Below are 16,585 nucleotides of genomic sequence, written 5' to 3'. Positions count from 1 at the left end.
TTTCTTGAATATGCCATCTGCACCATTCACGATTCCATCGTTAACGTCAAGGCTGCTTGAACATATTTCAATGATCATCCCAAGCTCAAGATACAGTTTATTGTGGAGGCTGCACGTTTTCCTAGGGTCATCTGGGACCAGTATGGTTTTGCTACAACTTTTTTGCCTGACGTTTGTTGTCACAAGTACAAGTGGTTGGCTAGGTAGGTTGTTGAAAATGGTTTCATTGAGTTTGTTTTTTGCCAAGTTTGTGTAAAACAACTGTGGCACGCTATCTTTGTTCGGTGGGTCTTGAAGTGTGAAGTGTTGAGGTTGCCAATGTCCTAATTATTTTGTGTTCCTATCTATATCCTATTCAAGATCTCCAAGAACGTTGGGTTTTTTTGGCACATTGGTTGCTTTAATTCGTAGTATTGTACACGAGTTTTCCAAAAGGAGCCCATTATTGACGTGGAATGTGATTGCGTGGCAAAAATCCAAGAATCTTTTACTAGGCATGCTTGGCACAAGTCACCACAAAGCAAGATATCGGTTCTGCCAAGAGGCTCATTGTGATTATGTTTAATTTCATGCATGTGTATGAAGGTCGCCACAAGGAAAGTATTTAAGCCAATTAACGATATTTCATCGATCATCACAAGCTCAATGTTTTGGTATTGGGCAGATATAATTTGCAACTTCTCCGCTGAGAGACCTGTGTATGTACTTGTTAACAAAGGCAAGTGAAGAGCTGCATGAATCATGTTTCCACCTATTGTGCTCACAGCTTTTCTAGTATATGCCAACAGCAATACATTCACGAGCTGGACATATGTTGTGTCTTTGTGCAAATAGTAACGTCTCAGTGCCTCTGTTACAGCCATTGCGGTGAACATTTTCCCAAACCCTGCGTTTCCTGCCGATATGAATAAGCACAAGCATTTCTCTAGTCAGATGCATTTTTTTAGCAGAATGTCTTCAATGATCAATCTTTGCTTGTTGTTCATTGTCCTCAACATTGTGTAGTAAGACTCATTTGATATGAAGCTTTGTTTGCATTGTTGGAAGTTGTAGAGATTGTTTTTAACCTTTTTTGGGTCCATCTCACGTGCAAGGTCGAATTCTTTTGCTGATACTATGGGCAGTGTATTGTTGGAGCTTGTGGAAGTGTCTGTATTGCTATTATTTGATGTAAGAGGGAATGTTTGAGCTCTTTGAAATAGGGATCAATTGTTATAAATAGTTTGTTGGTAATGTTTGTATATGTCTTTCCAAGTTTTATACTCATCAGTCAATGAATGTTCTATAGAGTGGAATGGCAAGTAAAGAAGACATGCTTCTCTGTAATGATTTTCTAGGTCTTTTATTGCATTGTAATTGTTGAAGCATATTATTTGTTCACGTTTCCTTTTTTTCACATAACCTCTTTGAACTGTGTAATTGCTTGCAAAAGAAGCCAAGCACGTACTCCAAAGGGTTTGTTTTTGTTCTCTATTTTGATACTTTGTGATTAGATCATCGAAGAAGATGTCTGTGCTTTCTAGATGAAGCTGTTCTAGTTGGGCTCGATGCTTCAAGAGCACTATTCTCTTGTCATATGAACTTGTATTTATGTACATAAATTCTCTTGTCGTGCTTGTCAATGGGAGTGAAAGGCATAGGTAGGTAGCTTGTTGTGCCCTGATGTGCTGCGTATTCAAGATTGCGTTGCCAACTTTTTGGACACGTTCATGTGTGGGTGCGCCTTGTTTATTTTGACCGCATCGATGGTTTCGTTGTCCATTTTTGTGATATAAGAAGATGCACCATGAGAGTTTATAGTAAATTGGATATTCGTGTTTGCTCCCCGGAGTTTTGCTACTAGATTGAAATTGTTCGTATAAATATCCCTTGGCTTTTTTCTCAACATTATTTTTTCTTGTTAAATGCTGCTTTGTAGGGTGAGCTCGTAATCATTTTCCATCTTGGACATCGTTTGCAAGAATCTGTCAAATTCTAATTCAGTAGTTGTTTCTTCTTGCAATGCTTGTGTGATTGCCTTAATATTTTTTTTGTGGGCTGTTTTGTTGTTGTCATCACTTAGGGGCTATTTGTCGCATTGGTGGCCTTGGTAATCCAAATAGGCATTGGTTTCCCATTTTTTTGCACGTTTTCTTGTGTTTATGTGTTTGTAAATCACTTTGTGTGTGTTTAAGTTTCGTGGTATCTGTTGTAATGTATGTGTCAATAAAGTTTTCAATAATTTTATTATCACAAGTACCGTAAATGGGGACCTCATCTATCCAAATCAAACCATGGTCGTGTTGGCTACCCCTGTTCTGAAATTCAGTAACAAAGAAAAAATCAAGCCAGTGCCTAAAATGAAACTGTTTTGTCTCGCAACAATGTTTTCAAAGCTTTGAATTTATGTACATAATATTGAGTTGTCATAACGGGATTTGACCTGATCAGGATGATCATCGGGACTAAGATGGCTGGCACCTTGCCCAGAGTTGCTATGTTGTAATTGGTATAGACATTCCACTAGTGGTTCCCAGCACCTTTCGACAACAAAAAATGTCAAGAAAAAGGTTGGCGTCCTGAGCTACCTCACCATTGCAAAGAGTTTTTTTTTAAGTTGTTGTTGTAGTTGGCTGATGTCCTCAAGCAAACAAAGTCAGGGTACCCGATTTTCTATTGCAATCATTTCTCAGTGTTCATGTCAAGTACTACTGTCTTCGCTTGGAGGGTTCCCCCTTGCAGTTGCTCTTTTCGTATGCATACCCAAGTTGATGATAGCACTTGGCACACTAAGACTTTCATGGTCTTGAAGAACAAGTTTTCGATCAATTTTCCAAATCTTCTATCTTCGTTTCGTAGTTCCCATTTCACTATTTCTTGATAGCTTGTTCGGCCTGATATGTCCTATGAACGGGCATGCCCACAGAACAAAGTTGGGATTGCTAATTCTTCACAGTGTTCATCCTTGAAAAGACTAAGAGGGGAAAAGCCCTGAGGTAGTGTAACGACTATTGGCTTCTCCTCAAAGTCAATTACTTGCAGACTTGTGTAAATGTCATGCACCAATGTATCAGTTTCTAGATCAAGTTGGAAAGTATGTGCAGATGTCCCCTCCACTGTGTTTGGGCATTCTTGGTCCTCACAATGAAGTTGTCAGATGTGCTCTAGCCAAGCGTTGTTTAATTTGACGTTGTTCTTTTGGTAGAGAGGACCATCTAGCATTTACTACAAGGCTTGCATTATCAATATTGGATGTACTAGCCCACTAATATAATTATGATCGTACTGCAAACATCGCTTGATTGCGACCATCACTGTACTCAAAAATATCGGAAGGACTTGTTGTGCCCTATCAACATCTGCAAAGACATTGACCACACTACCATGGAGACCAAGCTGGCCTTCATATGTTAGTTGCCTGATCTGTGCAAAAGGTATTCGCATGGCAATGAGCCGCTCCTCAATTTTGTTAAGGGTGGATGTTTTTCCCAAGGGAATCGACATGAGGATCCTAGCTTTTGAGGACTTGGGAATCTTGTGTTGGCGTATTTGGACATGGCGGGGCCATGGCATATTGAGCATACCTACAAAATCCCTGGAGGCACTGGTGTTGTTGTTGTCCCTTCCTGTAGGAAGCATTGGAGGTCAGTATCGACTCGTTTGAACTTGGACTTGAAAGTAAGGCACCCACAACAAGAACAAGCAATACCAGGAGTGTCATTAATTTTTGTAAAATATGTTGCCATTGCTTTGTTGGTGGTTCTTTTGCGTTTCAAAGTCCTGCCCATTTCAAAGCAACGAGTTGCAGGCTTCTCCGCGATGATGATGTGGTCTTGTTTGAGCTGTTGCTCCTCCTCGGCTGCTCCATGCTGCTTCCCCTAGCTCTCCCCTTCCTCTAGCCTCTGCCCTCAGCCCTTCCCTCTCCGCTACCTTCCCCCTCTTTCACCCTCTCTCTACGTCGGCCTGCTCCTCCTTCTCCCGCTACCCTTCTCCTCCCCGCTGGCTTCCCCCTCTCAAAAAACCTTAGAGCACTGAATGTGATGATCTAGATTAGTGAATTGATGAAACTCACTCCCCACTACACAAAATTTACCACTTGGACCATGATTCTGGATACTTAATGTGCACACAATTAACCCTTGATCCGAGGGTAGGGTGTCCACTATGGCCTCCCTTAAACTCTTGGTACATGTGCACAAGGTTTACTTGGACTTAGTCACTACTTGATTTAAATGGTTATTTTGGAAATTAAAAAGCCTTTTGGAATAATTATATTCGATATGGGGAAGGATAACATGAACTACACTTTTCGAGACCCCTTATTATGACTTTAAGACATTTCTATATGTGCATGAATTTTGATTGATATGTATATATGTATATAAATATAGTTATGTACACATATGTATAGATGAATATATATGTATACCTAGGTATAGATATTTATACATAAACATATACATATATATAGATATGTGTGTGTGTGTGTGTGTGCATGCACATGTGTGTATGTGTGTGCATGCATGTGTGCATGTTATTTGTGCATATATTGGGAGATACATGGCTATTTGATTAATGGCAAGAAAGGACTATATGAGGGAATTTGTATATATATTGACTTCCCAAACATCTTTAATTCATGAACACTATTTGCACTCTTATATATCTGTGTGTTCCATAGAGCCTTTACACTCATATATATATAATTGTATATAAATGGTTTTATATAGTCATTTATATGGTGTAGTAAAATGTGATGGTCTACATACCCCTGTATAGTACTCTTGGTAGGGGTCCTTGAATGCCCCTAGTGGTTGAGATAACCCTTTAACTTATAGGTCTATAGCCTTGCCCACACACACTCAGCCACATTCTCTCCTGTTTTCTTGGTCGAACAGGAGATTGTAGATGCCTATACATGCACGAATTGATAGATTTTATGTGGATGATTGGGCTCTTGATAGAGGTGGTACTGTTTGCATTGCAGCTAGGGTGTCCACTTCAAATCATTTTCCAGAAGTTTTGATGGTCTCATATCCCCATGTGAGGCATCGCACTGCCAATGTCAGGATTCCATATTCTTTCTATGTAGGGGAGGGCCTTACAGAGACAGTGTTGAGGACCTAGGTATCTCATTTGCAAGATGGGAAGCTTTCTCCTTTAGACTTAGCTGCAACCCTCTCTGATATTAGTGACTTTTATCTTTCAGTTGTTGCTCATATCACAAGGGGTGAGATCCTCATGCGTGAGATAGGTATCCGCCTGCAGTTGGCTGCCATCCAGGGGGAGGAGCAGAAGAGGCCTACGGATGCTTGGATTCAGGAGCGCCTTGCTGCAGCAAGGGCTTAGCAGCAATCACTTTTAGATTAGAGAGCAGAGTATGCCTTTCACGCTAGAGAGTCATTTTGGACACAGAAGGGAGGTAGGGTCAAAAAGCAGTTCTTCTCTACTCTTGGCCCTAGACATAGTAGGGAGAGCGTCCCACAACTTGTTGACTCAAGCGGAGTTCTTTAGACACATCTAGATGCCGTCTTACAGGTTGCCACTAATTTCTATGCCTCCGTTCTTATAGCAGATCTAGACACTCATGCCACAGATGATGCTAGAGTGGTTATTTGGCGACACTTACCTGGGTTGGTGACAAGGGATATGACTGTTTCACTTGATGCACCCTTCACTAACGCAGAGTTCAGGACTGCTCTCTCTGCCCTTCACAAGGGCAAGTGTCCTGGTTCAGATGGTCTTACCCCCTTATTTTTTATTACTTTTTGGGATCAGATTGGGGATCACATTGCCTCAGCCCTGTAGGGTGTATGGGACTCGGGTGAGATGCTAGACCCACTTACGGAGAGCCTCATTCATTTGATTTCGAAAGGGGGTTGTAGGAATTAGTGTCTCTGCGGAGACTGATTACCTTGCTAGGTACCTTGTACAAAATCCTAGTTAAAGCTATCAGCCTTCGTCTACAACCCTTTCTACCAGATCTTATCAATGATACACAAACGGGTTTTGTGCATGGCAAGAGCATCTTGGATAACATCTTCTCATTTTGGGAGGCTTCGGATTGGGCCATGCATAATGGCCACAGGCTGCTGGCCATTCTACTCTTAGACTTTGAGAAAGCTTATGACAGGGTAGACTGAAGCTTTCTGGAGGGCACACTTACTCATTTTGGCTTCTCAGATGCATGGATTAGAGGGGTGTCAGCCCTCTATAGATCAGCCCATAGCCAGGTTCATATTGGTGGAGTCAGGGGAGACAGGTTTGAGATTACATGATCAATCCATCAGGGATGCCCCCTATCTCCCTTTTTATTCCTTTTTGTGGTGGAGGCTATGAGCTATTACATTAGAGCTCAAGTTGGAATAGTAGGGCTCATGCTTCCTCTTAGGTAGGAGGATGAACTCTTAGACAATGAGTTGGTAGATGACATGGCTGTTTTTTTGGATGCCACTCCACAGACACTGAATTCATTCAGGTTAGCATTGGATTTGTTTTGCATTGCGGCAGGTGCACACATTAATTGGAATAAATCCAATGGCTTTGGATTAGTGATGAGGACACTCTAGTCTGGGGGATCGACATAGGGTTCACTTGGATTCAAAGGGGAGTCTCTGTCAGATATCTGGGATGCCAGGTTGGGTTGGGCATCTCTCCAGCACAGCAGTGTGCTCTCGTGTTGGAGAGTATCAGGAGGAAACTCATCTTTTCGAGTTCAGCCAGACTTGAGATGGCATTTTCAGCCTCTGCCTTGGTTCTTTATTAGCTCACTTTGAGCTGTTTTTTTCCCCTCATGCATTGCATGATGTACTCCCACATTTGAGCTTGCTCTTATGGTTTTCATTCATACTTAATGAAGTAATTTTCTTGAAAGAAAAAAAAAAGCAACGAGTTGCAGGATGTTGTTTGATAGGGTTAGTAGTCACAATTTGGAATCCCTGGGGGGGCACAAGGCTATGATGTCATCTTCGTTTGCTATGCTTGAGTGACACATTGCCGTCCTAATCTTGTAAATCTTGTTGCATGTTATGTCGAGAGTGTGCTTGCTTGTTGAAGTGGCTCCTATATAGGTTTGCAATTGCCTTTGCTGGCCAATCTTTGTGGTGCTCCAAGAGTTAGATTAGGTATGCTTCCTCCTCTTCTACCCAAATGATGTACTCACGCTTCTTTTGAGTTTGCAGGAGCAGTGCTACTATGGCGGGGCATGTCGACTCAAAAATGTACATGTATATTCCAAGTGGCGTTAAATTTTACAGCGGGGTTTTTTTTCCTTTTTATTTTTTTGGAAGGCAAGAAGGACAACGCTATGCACAATGAGAAGGTGCAACAAGGTGGAAGATGAGTGTAGTGCGGGTTGGGGTATTTGGTGTTCCGATCAAAAGACAATGATCATGTATGGTGGGGAAGTGTGTTCGCACTATGACTAAATTACAAACTCTCCATGAACGAGGTTACAAAGCCCAAACTATTGATTGTGAATTTGTCAGTGGGCCTTTTCTCGAGCAGCATGGACCAAATTGCAACAATACTTTGGTTGTGGAACTCCAAGAATGGGCAATGGAGCCCAAGGACTTCTTCCACATGGGGTCCACAAATCTGGACAACAACTTGTGAACCATCACGTAACACAATATAGGCGGCTTTCAAACAATGTAGTTGTGAAATGTTTTGGGGACAGTCACAACTATAGCAATAAGGTTGTGCATGATCTTGGCTAGCTTGGGTCCTGCAGCAGGTGTCACAGTGGTACTCAGCAAGGGGGTTGTTGAGGCTGATGCAATTTAAAACACTAACCACCTGTTGCAAAATAATGGATGGTTAAAGGGTTTGAGCTTTAGTAACTATTTTGGGTGCATGTGTAGAAGGGATTACTTGCCTTTTTCCCATATCCTAATTGGGAGACCTGTCGCGCAAACGTATCACACAATGTTGCTTGGAGATTTCCTTCGGGAACCACACCTAAGATGGTAAAATCAAATACTCCCAAAGCATGTCTCGCACGCATATATGAAATATTTTTGGCGACGTACAATGCCCTTGTCAACTAACTCTTCCACTAGGCGAGCTAGTGTATGTCTCTTGTCTGCAACAAAAGAAAGGTGCCACAAAGCAATAACAGCGGTCGAGTAAAGATGTGAAGGTTGGGAGTTTGCAAAGAGATTTGTTGACTCCTTAGGTGTTTGGCCTCACCGTTGCATGATCCTTGAGGTTTGGGCCATTTGCGACAATGATCTGGTCGGTCGGGGGCCCACTTTCACAATGACAAAGGCCAATGTGTCAATAACTAAATCAAATGATGCCCTCAAGTTTTCCATTTGATTAGCTACCCATGGCATGTATCGACGTATGGCATTGTCAAGTACAAAAGAAATGGACCCCTCGAATGGCTAACCTTTCACCACCACTGTTGTTGTTACGTCAACTCAGGGAAAATGATGATGTCCCTCCTTCACTAGGAGCTCTCTTCACAATGGTTGGGCTCTCTATTCTATGGAACTCATCAACTCGGAAGACATGTTTAAATTGAAGGACATATGCATGCGGAACGTGTAATGTGATTGTTTCAGAACATGCTTGGTCGGTTAGATCAATATGCATGTAGATAGCATAAGGGACATCCTTGGCTTTGAAAGTGCCATATTTGGCTAGAGCTTTCCCCTCAAAAGTGAAGCGGTGGGGAACAAACTTAGAAATTGCACTTATTAGCAGTACTGGTAGGGCATTCAGATTCAAACAGCTTAAGTTTTTCGAAGCAGTCACTCTACTAGCTCCACTACCATCATTCATGTCCTCAATCCCATGTGCGTGATGTCCAGAATCCACATCATTGTTGTGAGCTTCTCTGCCTTCTTTTGCTCCAACATTTGAGCTTGCTGAAAAACATGATTGTCAATTCAACAAAGCAACATTCTAGCAATGACTCTACCCTATTGCCTTTATCATTCTCCATACAAAGTCCTACTTCTAATGATTTTGTTCGGCAGTGGTATATGATATATGTTTTTTAAAGAAAGTCTTCATTCTTGTTAATGTGCTTCTTTATGATTCATAACACATGGATCGCAACCAGTAAGTACATGCGATTAAGATTCTTGAAACCAAAATACTGTTTGGTTTTTTCAAAAGTGTTGAGTTCGTAAAGGAAAAATTGCATGTGGTTTTTTACTACACAATCCCAAAAGTGACAACCTTAATGTAAAACGTAAGTGCATGAGGTTACGTATAGGCGTTACAATATATACAAGAAAAAGACTTGCATTGTTGATAAGGGACCAAATATATTTTCCCTTAAAAAGTGTATTGAGTATATAAATAAAGATTGCATGTGATTTTTTTATTGGATTATTTCAAAAAAGGAAAACCTTAATATAAAACATAACCACATGAGATTAAATATACACGTTTTAATATATATGAAAAAGTGACTTGCTATGTCAATAGGAAAGCAAATGCAATGCAAGAACTTTGCGTAGGCCAAGACGTGTGAAAATTGAAACGCTCTTTTATAGAACTCCCTTAGGTAACTAAAGGCAAACTATGAGCCAAATTTTGGAAATATTCAAGGCATAAATTCAAAGAACTGCGCATAATCACATGGGCGTGGATATTATATGATTTATCCTAAACATTAACAACTTCAAAATAGTCGTCGTCATCTGCAATCGGACGCCTAATGTCGATTGTGATTTAGCAACCCTTATCAGGTATTGTTTGTTGAACTAGACACCCAATGTTGATGATTAGGACCTACATGCTCATGAAATGATCAATAAACAAAGCGAAAATACCTAGCGTTGTACCTTCTGCACATGCTAGTTTGGTAGCCACATAAAAGACAATTTTTAGATTCTTATTTGTTTTCGTGCGGATGCTGCCTTCCTTTGATAGCACTAGAACCGGCAAACTCACTATTGATGTTGGGGGAGGTGCGGAAGTTTTGATCACACAAACGCTCGAGGCGGACACAATACCTTGCTGTGCAAGTGCCCATACTGCATTAGTGGCCTAGGTCTATCACAACATGTAGCAAATGAAGAGCACCATGAAGAGTATAGAGAGGACAAGCTTTCACCTTCTGCATAGTTTAGATTTGCTTTTTTCGAACCACTGGTTGTAGTAAACAGTCTCACGGGGGATCCCATAGCCGAATTGTTATTTGCTGTTATTCCTAAACAACACACAGTGTTCAATGAACAATCCTATAAAACTTGGAGAATAAAGTGTTTGGTGTTAATCCTAAACAACACGAAGGATTCAATGAACGATCCTTATAGAATCATCACAAAAGCAGACAACGACAAAGAATTTCGGAGGAGAAGGTGGCGACCGTTCAAGAGAAGAAAATTCAGAGAGAAAGGTAGCAATCTATACGACACGAACCGTGATTTGTCTTGATAGATTTCATATTGTAGTCGTCGATTGGCAATCTCTTTTCACATTGACGGCCTTCCAAGTTCTCCAGCTTAGATTTGTCGATTCATTTACTAGTTATAGGGAAAAAAACAAACCCGCATTGTGATTGTTGGCAAAACCAGGCTTATGGAATTACAGACTACCGATTCCTTAGTGTGGAGAGGAGAGCGAGCGTCACCCTTACAAAGCTTCTACAAAACTCATGAGCCTTTTAAGCATGGAACATCAACATTAGGCCAAAAAGTCCCTACTGCATTGATAAATGTACGATAACCAATGCAACATTTGTGATGAAATTCAAAGAACCACAACTTTTAAAGCTGGGAATGTTTAAAATCTCATATTGTGGCCGAAGATCTTTCAAAGCTGTCCCTTCTCTGGCAGCGTACGTCATTGTACATGACCAACGGCCATCGATCGTTGCTTCGTGAATAGCACCACTTTGCATTTCCTCCCTCTGCATCAGCTCCACGTATGGCCAAGCCCACCGTTTCCTCCAACTTCTTCTCCGTGCTGCCGCTTCACCCTGATTCGGACGACGGATTGGAAGACGCTTCCAGAGACGCCCATCAACCCAGTTCCTCAATACCCACAAGAAGGCACGCCTCGAAAAAAAAGCGTCGTAAACCTGCAGCCCCGCCGAGCATGAATAGTGTACAGGAACTTGTCGCCAGTTTAGCCAGTCTGGAATTACGCTCAAAGGAGAATAGCGATGCTGACTTGCGCTTAAAGCAGGAATTGGGGATAAACGCACAACAAAAGGAACACTCTTCGACCAACGGGAAAAAGGAGAAAGTCGCCTCTTTAGATTTGAAAACTGAGCTGTCACTGGGAATAACGGCAGGTGTACAGAACGCCGAAATTAATGCAGCTCAGAAAATTGCGATGGATAAGTGGCCACTAGTGTGGATTGACCTTGAAATGACAGGTATGGCCTATTCACTTTCTGAACGATACACGGTACTCGTGTTCTTCTCGGTCTGTTTGACACACATTAATGCCTATGAAAGGAGCATGTTGCCAAAGTGAGTTGTTAGGAGGCCTCCATTCCGTAGCCACCCCTAGGGCTATTCCTAAGCGACTCGGTTGAGATGTGAGATCTGCAAATCCAAAAATGATGGCACGTATTTATTGAAATTTTTGGAGCAATGGTATAGGATATCTGTTTGCAGATATGATGTAGAGAAAACGTGTCTGCATTGTGAGAACTAAAGGAAACCAATGCGAATATGAATAGGATGCATATTTTCTCCACTGCTTGAAAAGTTTACTCCTGCACGACTGTAAGAAGTGAAAGGTGTGAATGATGGGGCATATGCCTCTCGCCCCTTACAAACACCTGCAATAGTGATGACTAAATGGTCAAAAATAGAATCAATGTATATAGAGCAGGGCATGGTGGCATATGGCAAAGGGCCTTTGGGATTAGTCCCATAGGTAATATAAACACCTAAGTACACTCCCATTTGGGGCTACGCAGGGATGGCTGGTGGACATTGAGGTCCCTCACAAACAGTGCTATCTTATTGACGTATTCGTTGCTGTGAGTCTTCACACTTGGCAGAGCCCAAGCTCTCCTCCATATCACTCAGGCTGAGTTCTACTGTAGCATTTTTATACCTTCATCCATTTGGTGGAGCATTTATTGAGGTCATTCTTGGCTGCAAGTTGGTGCTGTTGTAGGACAAATTTTAGTCTACTTGTGCACTACTTGTGCACATGATGGTGTGAGATTGCAAAGAATTTCAAGTTCCTTTGTTCATCTAGTTTCCTCTCAAACTAGTACTAGGTATGCTGGTCATTCTCTGATATGGCAAGGGTCCAACTCTTGTCATCTGTCAAGGTTTGGAAATCTTCTCGAGAAAGTGAGGAGATTCCAATTTAGTATTGTGATCCTTCTTTGAATATAAGTTGGCACGGTGTCCATCCATCTACTGCAGTTTTGCTCGTCATGACCGTAGAACAGGGTAGGGGGCTGATGTAAAGGGGAATTGAATAGCAGAAGTGAGTGACAAAAGGGGGAAGAATATAGATAGAAAGATGAGGAGTGGAAGGAGGGAGAGGAAATCAGGTGAGGAAGAGATGGCACAGCCATGAAGGAAATTGGAAGGGGTTGTAGATAAGGTGGAGATGTCATTTAGTAGAAAACAGAGATGGAGGTTGCTTGCTGTAGCCAACACTCACTCAATAGAAGAATATTGCCCCAGGAATCACACAATGCTTAATCAAATTTTACTTCGATAAACTTATGCACACTACTCTTGAGGTTAACCACAGGTACAAACTAGAGCATGCTTTGTTGGAAAGGTTACCTCCCCATTTGTAAGCCCCCATATGAGGAGAGCGTGGGGGAGGGAGACCTAGGGCAGAAGATGCCCAGAGAAGAGAGAGGGAGGGGGCTGCCACATGGGCAGCACCTAACAGCCAAGAGAGGAGGATCCCTGAAGGAACAGTACGGAACAGCAGCGTCTCTTGTACGGGTGATGACGCATGGCTGTACGGGACTGTGCAGATCCTTGGATGCGATGACATGGCGCTGACACCTGCGCCGCTGGAGAAGGGCCTGGCAGAGGCGCAACATGGCGGGGGTTACCAGCAGCCTGGTCGGCCAGGTATTGGGCTGGTAGGGCTGGTTCCAGCCAGCCTACCATGCCTAGAAAATGGCAGGGCAGAGGGGGGCTGGACCCTGTATATATAGGAGGGCATCTGCCCTTGAAGTGAGGGCCAAAGCCCTAGTTTTATGGGCCAGGGGCCCTTGTTATGAGGGCCCTTTTAGGGTGGTTTTGCAACAGCCTGGTTGGCCTGTTTGGGTCAGCCAGATTGAGGTTGCTGGTCAGTTTTTTGGGGAAGGCCTTTGGCCTATAAAAAGAGGCCATTGTGCCTCATACAAACATCTTCTGGAGTAGCAAAAGCAGGAGCAGTAGGAGCAGCAGACACCAGCACACTTGGAGCCTATTTTGGAGGACCAAGGGAGTTGGAAGGCTGCAGACCTAGCTCAGCAAGGTGCTGCCCACCTAGGCTGATTCACAGGCAGTAGGTGGAGAAGATCACTTTGGACAGAGAGTCTACATATGCTTGAGGTGGAGCACGCGGGCTCAGAGATCTAGAAGTGCTTGACATCTAGTAGGGGAATCTTTTGGTATTGTATTCTGTCCTACTTCGTGGATGGACAGCAATATAAAGTGTTGCTTCTATATTTGTCTATGAGCATTGCCTACTTACTAACTTGCACGCCCTATGCACATAAGTTTAAGAAGTTTGTGATTCCACACCCCACATCACACTGTGTGAGCTCTTGGGCAATTCTATCAGTCTTCTGCTGTGCGTACCCTCTGTTGGGTGATTTCTAACATGGTATCAGAGCCCAAGTAGGAGGCTCACAGGTGTGGGAGCATGCCCTCACATTGATCATAGGAACTACGACAGACTCTGTGCTTCCTCACATCCAGATGGCCGAGATGTCAGTAGAGGCGTGGGTCACTCTGAAGGATCTGAATGAGACATACAACACATCCCGGATCTTGCTTCTTCAGCATCAGCTCTACAACCTTGATATGGAAGAGGGAGATTCGGTACATAGCCACTTGACGAAGGCCAAGGTGGTGAGGGATCAACTGGCATTAGTTGGTCAAAAGGTGGACTGTGCCATTTGGCCTTGATAGTATTGAGGAGGCTACCTCGGAGTTTCAAAAGCTTTGTTACGACTGTGACAGCAGGACGGAGGACCAAACCTCTTACTTTTGAGGAGTTGGGTTCATTACTGCTATAGGAGGAAGCTAGGGAGAAGCTCTACAACAACAACACAAGGTGTTGCTGGCGAAGGATTACGCTGGCAAAGGAAAGGGCAAGCCTAATGGTCTCAAGTCCAAGAAATACGACTCTGATGACGATGACACTTCCAAGAGGAAGCAGAAGAAGAAGTGCCTCTATTGTGACACGCCAGGACATTTTGCGAAGGAATGCAGAAAGAAGGCGGCGGATCAGAAAAACAAAAGGAAGGAGTTCGACTCAGATTCAAAGGGTGATACAAAGGCCAAAGCAAATGTGGTAATCAAAGAGTTGTTCTTGGTAACATTACCGTGTGTTACTGAGGTCAGATATGCCGACATAGAAACCACAGTGAGAATGTCTAACATTGAGATGTGAGTCGACGAGGAGTCAGAGACCTTTGTGAAGTTGACGGACAGCATGGAGTGCTTGATATCTTCCAGGTGCATCGCTATTGACACTGACACGAGGGTGGATTCCATGGAGTGCGCCCTGGGGTCTCATGTTCAGATGGATGCTGTACTTCAGAAGGGGACAGTACAGGATTACACAAGCTAATGGTGAGTGCCTCGATGAGGTGCATGGTTTGCTTTCAGGGCAAGCACCTAGGCAGTACGACGGTCTGGTATGTACTTGATGTTCTGCATTGGAGCCTTTATAGCATGCTGTGGAGAGACTCTGCTCTTCATTTGTCTTAGGTAATGCGAGATTGGAAGGAATTGGCCTTCTTGGAAGCCTTCTTCGAAGGCAGAAGGGGAAGTGTGGGTGCTTCTTTAAATCTCGGACACAGAGGGTTGCCACATGGGCAGCACCTCACAGCCAAGAGAGGAGGATTCCTGAAGGAACAGCAGCGTCTCTAGTATGGGTGATGATGCGTGGCTGTACGGGATTGTGCAGATCCTTGAATGCGATGACATGGCATTGACATCTGCAGGGTGTACAGATCTGTACGGCGCTGGAGAAGGGCCTGGTAGAGGTGTAACATGGCGGAGGTTACCAGCAGCCTGGTCGGCCAGGTATAGGGCTGGTAGGGCTGGTTCCAGCCAGCCTACCATGCCTAGAAAATGGCAGGGCAGAGGGGGGCTGGACCCTGTATATATAGGAGGGCATCTGCCCTTGAAGTGAGTGCCAAAGCCCTAGTTTTATGGGCCAGGGGCCCATGTATGAGAGCCCTTTTAGGGCGGTTTTGCAGCAGCCTGGTCGGCCTGTTTGGGTCGGCCAGATTGAGTCTGCTGGTCGGTTTTTTGGGGAAGGCCTTTGGCCTATAAAAAGAGGCCATTGTGCATCATACAAACATCTTCTGGAGTAGCAAAAGCAGGAGCAGTAGGAGCAGCAGACACCAGCACACTTGGAGCCTATTCTGGAGGACCAAGGGAGTTGGAAGGCTGCAGACCTAGCTCAGCAAGGTGCTGCCCACCTAGGCTGATTCACAGGCAGTAAGGTGGAGAAGAACACTCTGGACAGAGAGTCTACATACGCTCGAGGTGGAGCACGCGGGCTCAGAGATCTAGAAGTGCTTGACATCTAGTAGGGGAACCTTTTCATATTGTATCCTGTCCTACTTTGTGGACGGACGGAAATATAAAGTGTTGCTTCTATATTTGTCTATGAGCATTGTCTATTTACTGGCTTGCACACCCTATGCACATAAGCTTAAGAAGTTTATGATTCCACACCCCACAACACACTGTGTGAGCTCCTGGGCAATTCTATCAGTCTTCCGCTGTGTGTATTGTTGCCATGTAGTTTCTGAAAAAACTTTCTGGGATTTTGTTTCAGCTCCTCAAAGCTCTCGAGCTGTTTGGTCTTGAGATATATCCTCTTTTTGTGTTTGACTATCTGTTTGTATGTTTGAGCTTTGTCCTCCTTCTCTGTAGCATTTGCTGTTTCTCTATTTGCGTCCTTGCAGTCCTGGTCGTACCAATGATTACGTGGCATCCCCGCGCTTCTCCCCTTGCTTTTAGAGAAACATTTTTGTGCTGTTGACAGCAACATATCTGTTATGCATTTGCTCATTTCTTGACATGTTGAGGGCATTGGCCTTTGTGCCATCGCTGCCTCGATCTCCTTCTCATAAATATGTGCTTTTTGGTAGTCCATTTTTAGCCTTGGATGTGCAATTATTTTCTGTTTTTTTTTTTCACAGCATCGCCTCTTCCCATTATGCCTATAGACATTGCTCTGTGGTCTGACTTGAGAGATTCATCTTCAATCTTGATGTACTCAATCGTGTGTTTTGCATCTAAGTTTGTGATCACACAATCAACTACTCTTGAACCTTGAGCTGTTTTGCATGTGTACCCTTCTGTGTTTTGAAAATTTGTTGTGCCATTGCATATTTGTAGCCCAAAGCACCCACACAATGTGAGGAGTTGTCTTCCCATATGAGTGATTTCCCTGGCATCACTTGATGTCTTTTTCCAAC

The 16,585-nt window shown here is 43.4% G+C and overlaps 1 protein-coding gene across 5 annotated transcripts in view; it reads left to right on the top strand.

Moving 5' to 3' along the window:
* The first annotated feature begins 10,719 nt into the window (after nt 1-10,719).
* LOC147895550 (Polynucleotidyl transferase, ribonuclease H-like superfamily protein) overlaps nt 10,720-16,585 on the top strand; it is a 132,262-nt gene continuing 126,396 nt past the window's right edge. For 4 of the 5 annotated variants that reach the window (XM_087383724.1, XM_087383721.1, XM_087383720.1 and 1 more), the window contains exon 1: nt 10,720-11,320. In XM_087383724.1, the coding sequence (XP_087239850.1) occupies nt 10,867-11,320 (454 nt within the window). In that variant the 5' untranslated portion in view covers nt 10,720-10,866. The remainder of the gene's footprint in view (nt 11,321-16,585) is intronic. The other variant, XM_087383722.1, reaches the window with a different exon arrangement.

This window comes from Dipteris shenzhenensis, chromosome 13, assembly GCF_047967505.1.
Source record: "Dipteris shenzhenensis isolate YYH24624 ecotype China chromosome 13, Dip_SZ_1.0, whole genome shotgun sequence".
NCBI classification, from domain to species: Eukaryota; Viridiplantae; Streptophyta; class Polypodiopsida; order Gleicheniales; family Dipteridaceae; genus Dipteris; species Dipteris shenzhenensis.
Note: the sequence above shows the minus strand (reverse complement) of the source record. Positions and strands in the feature narration are given on the sequence as shown.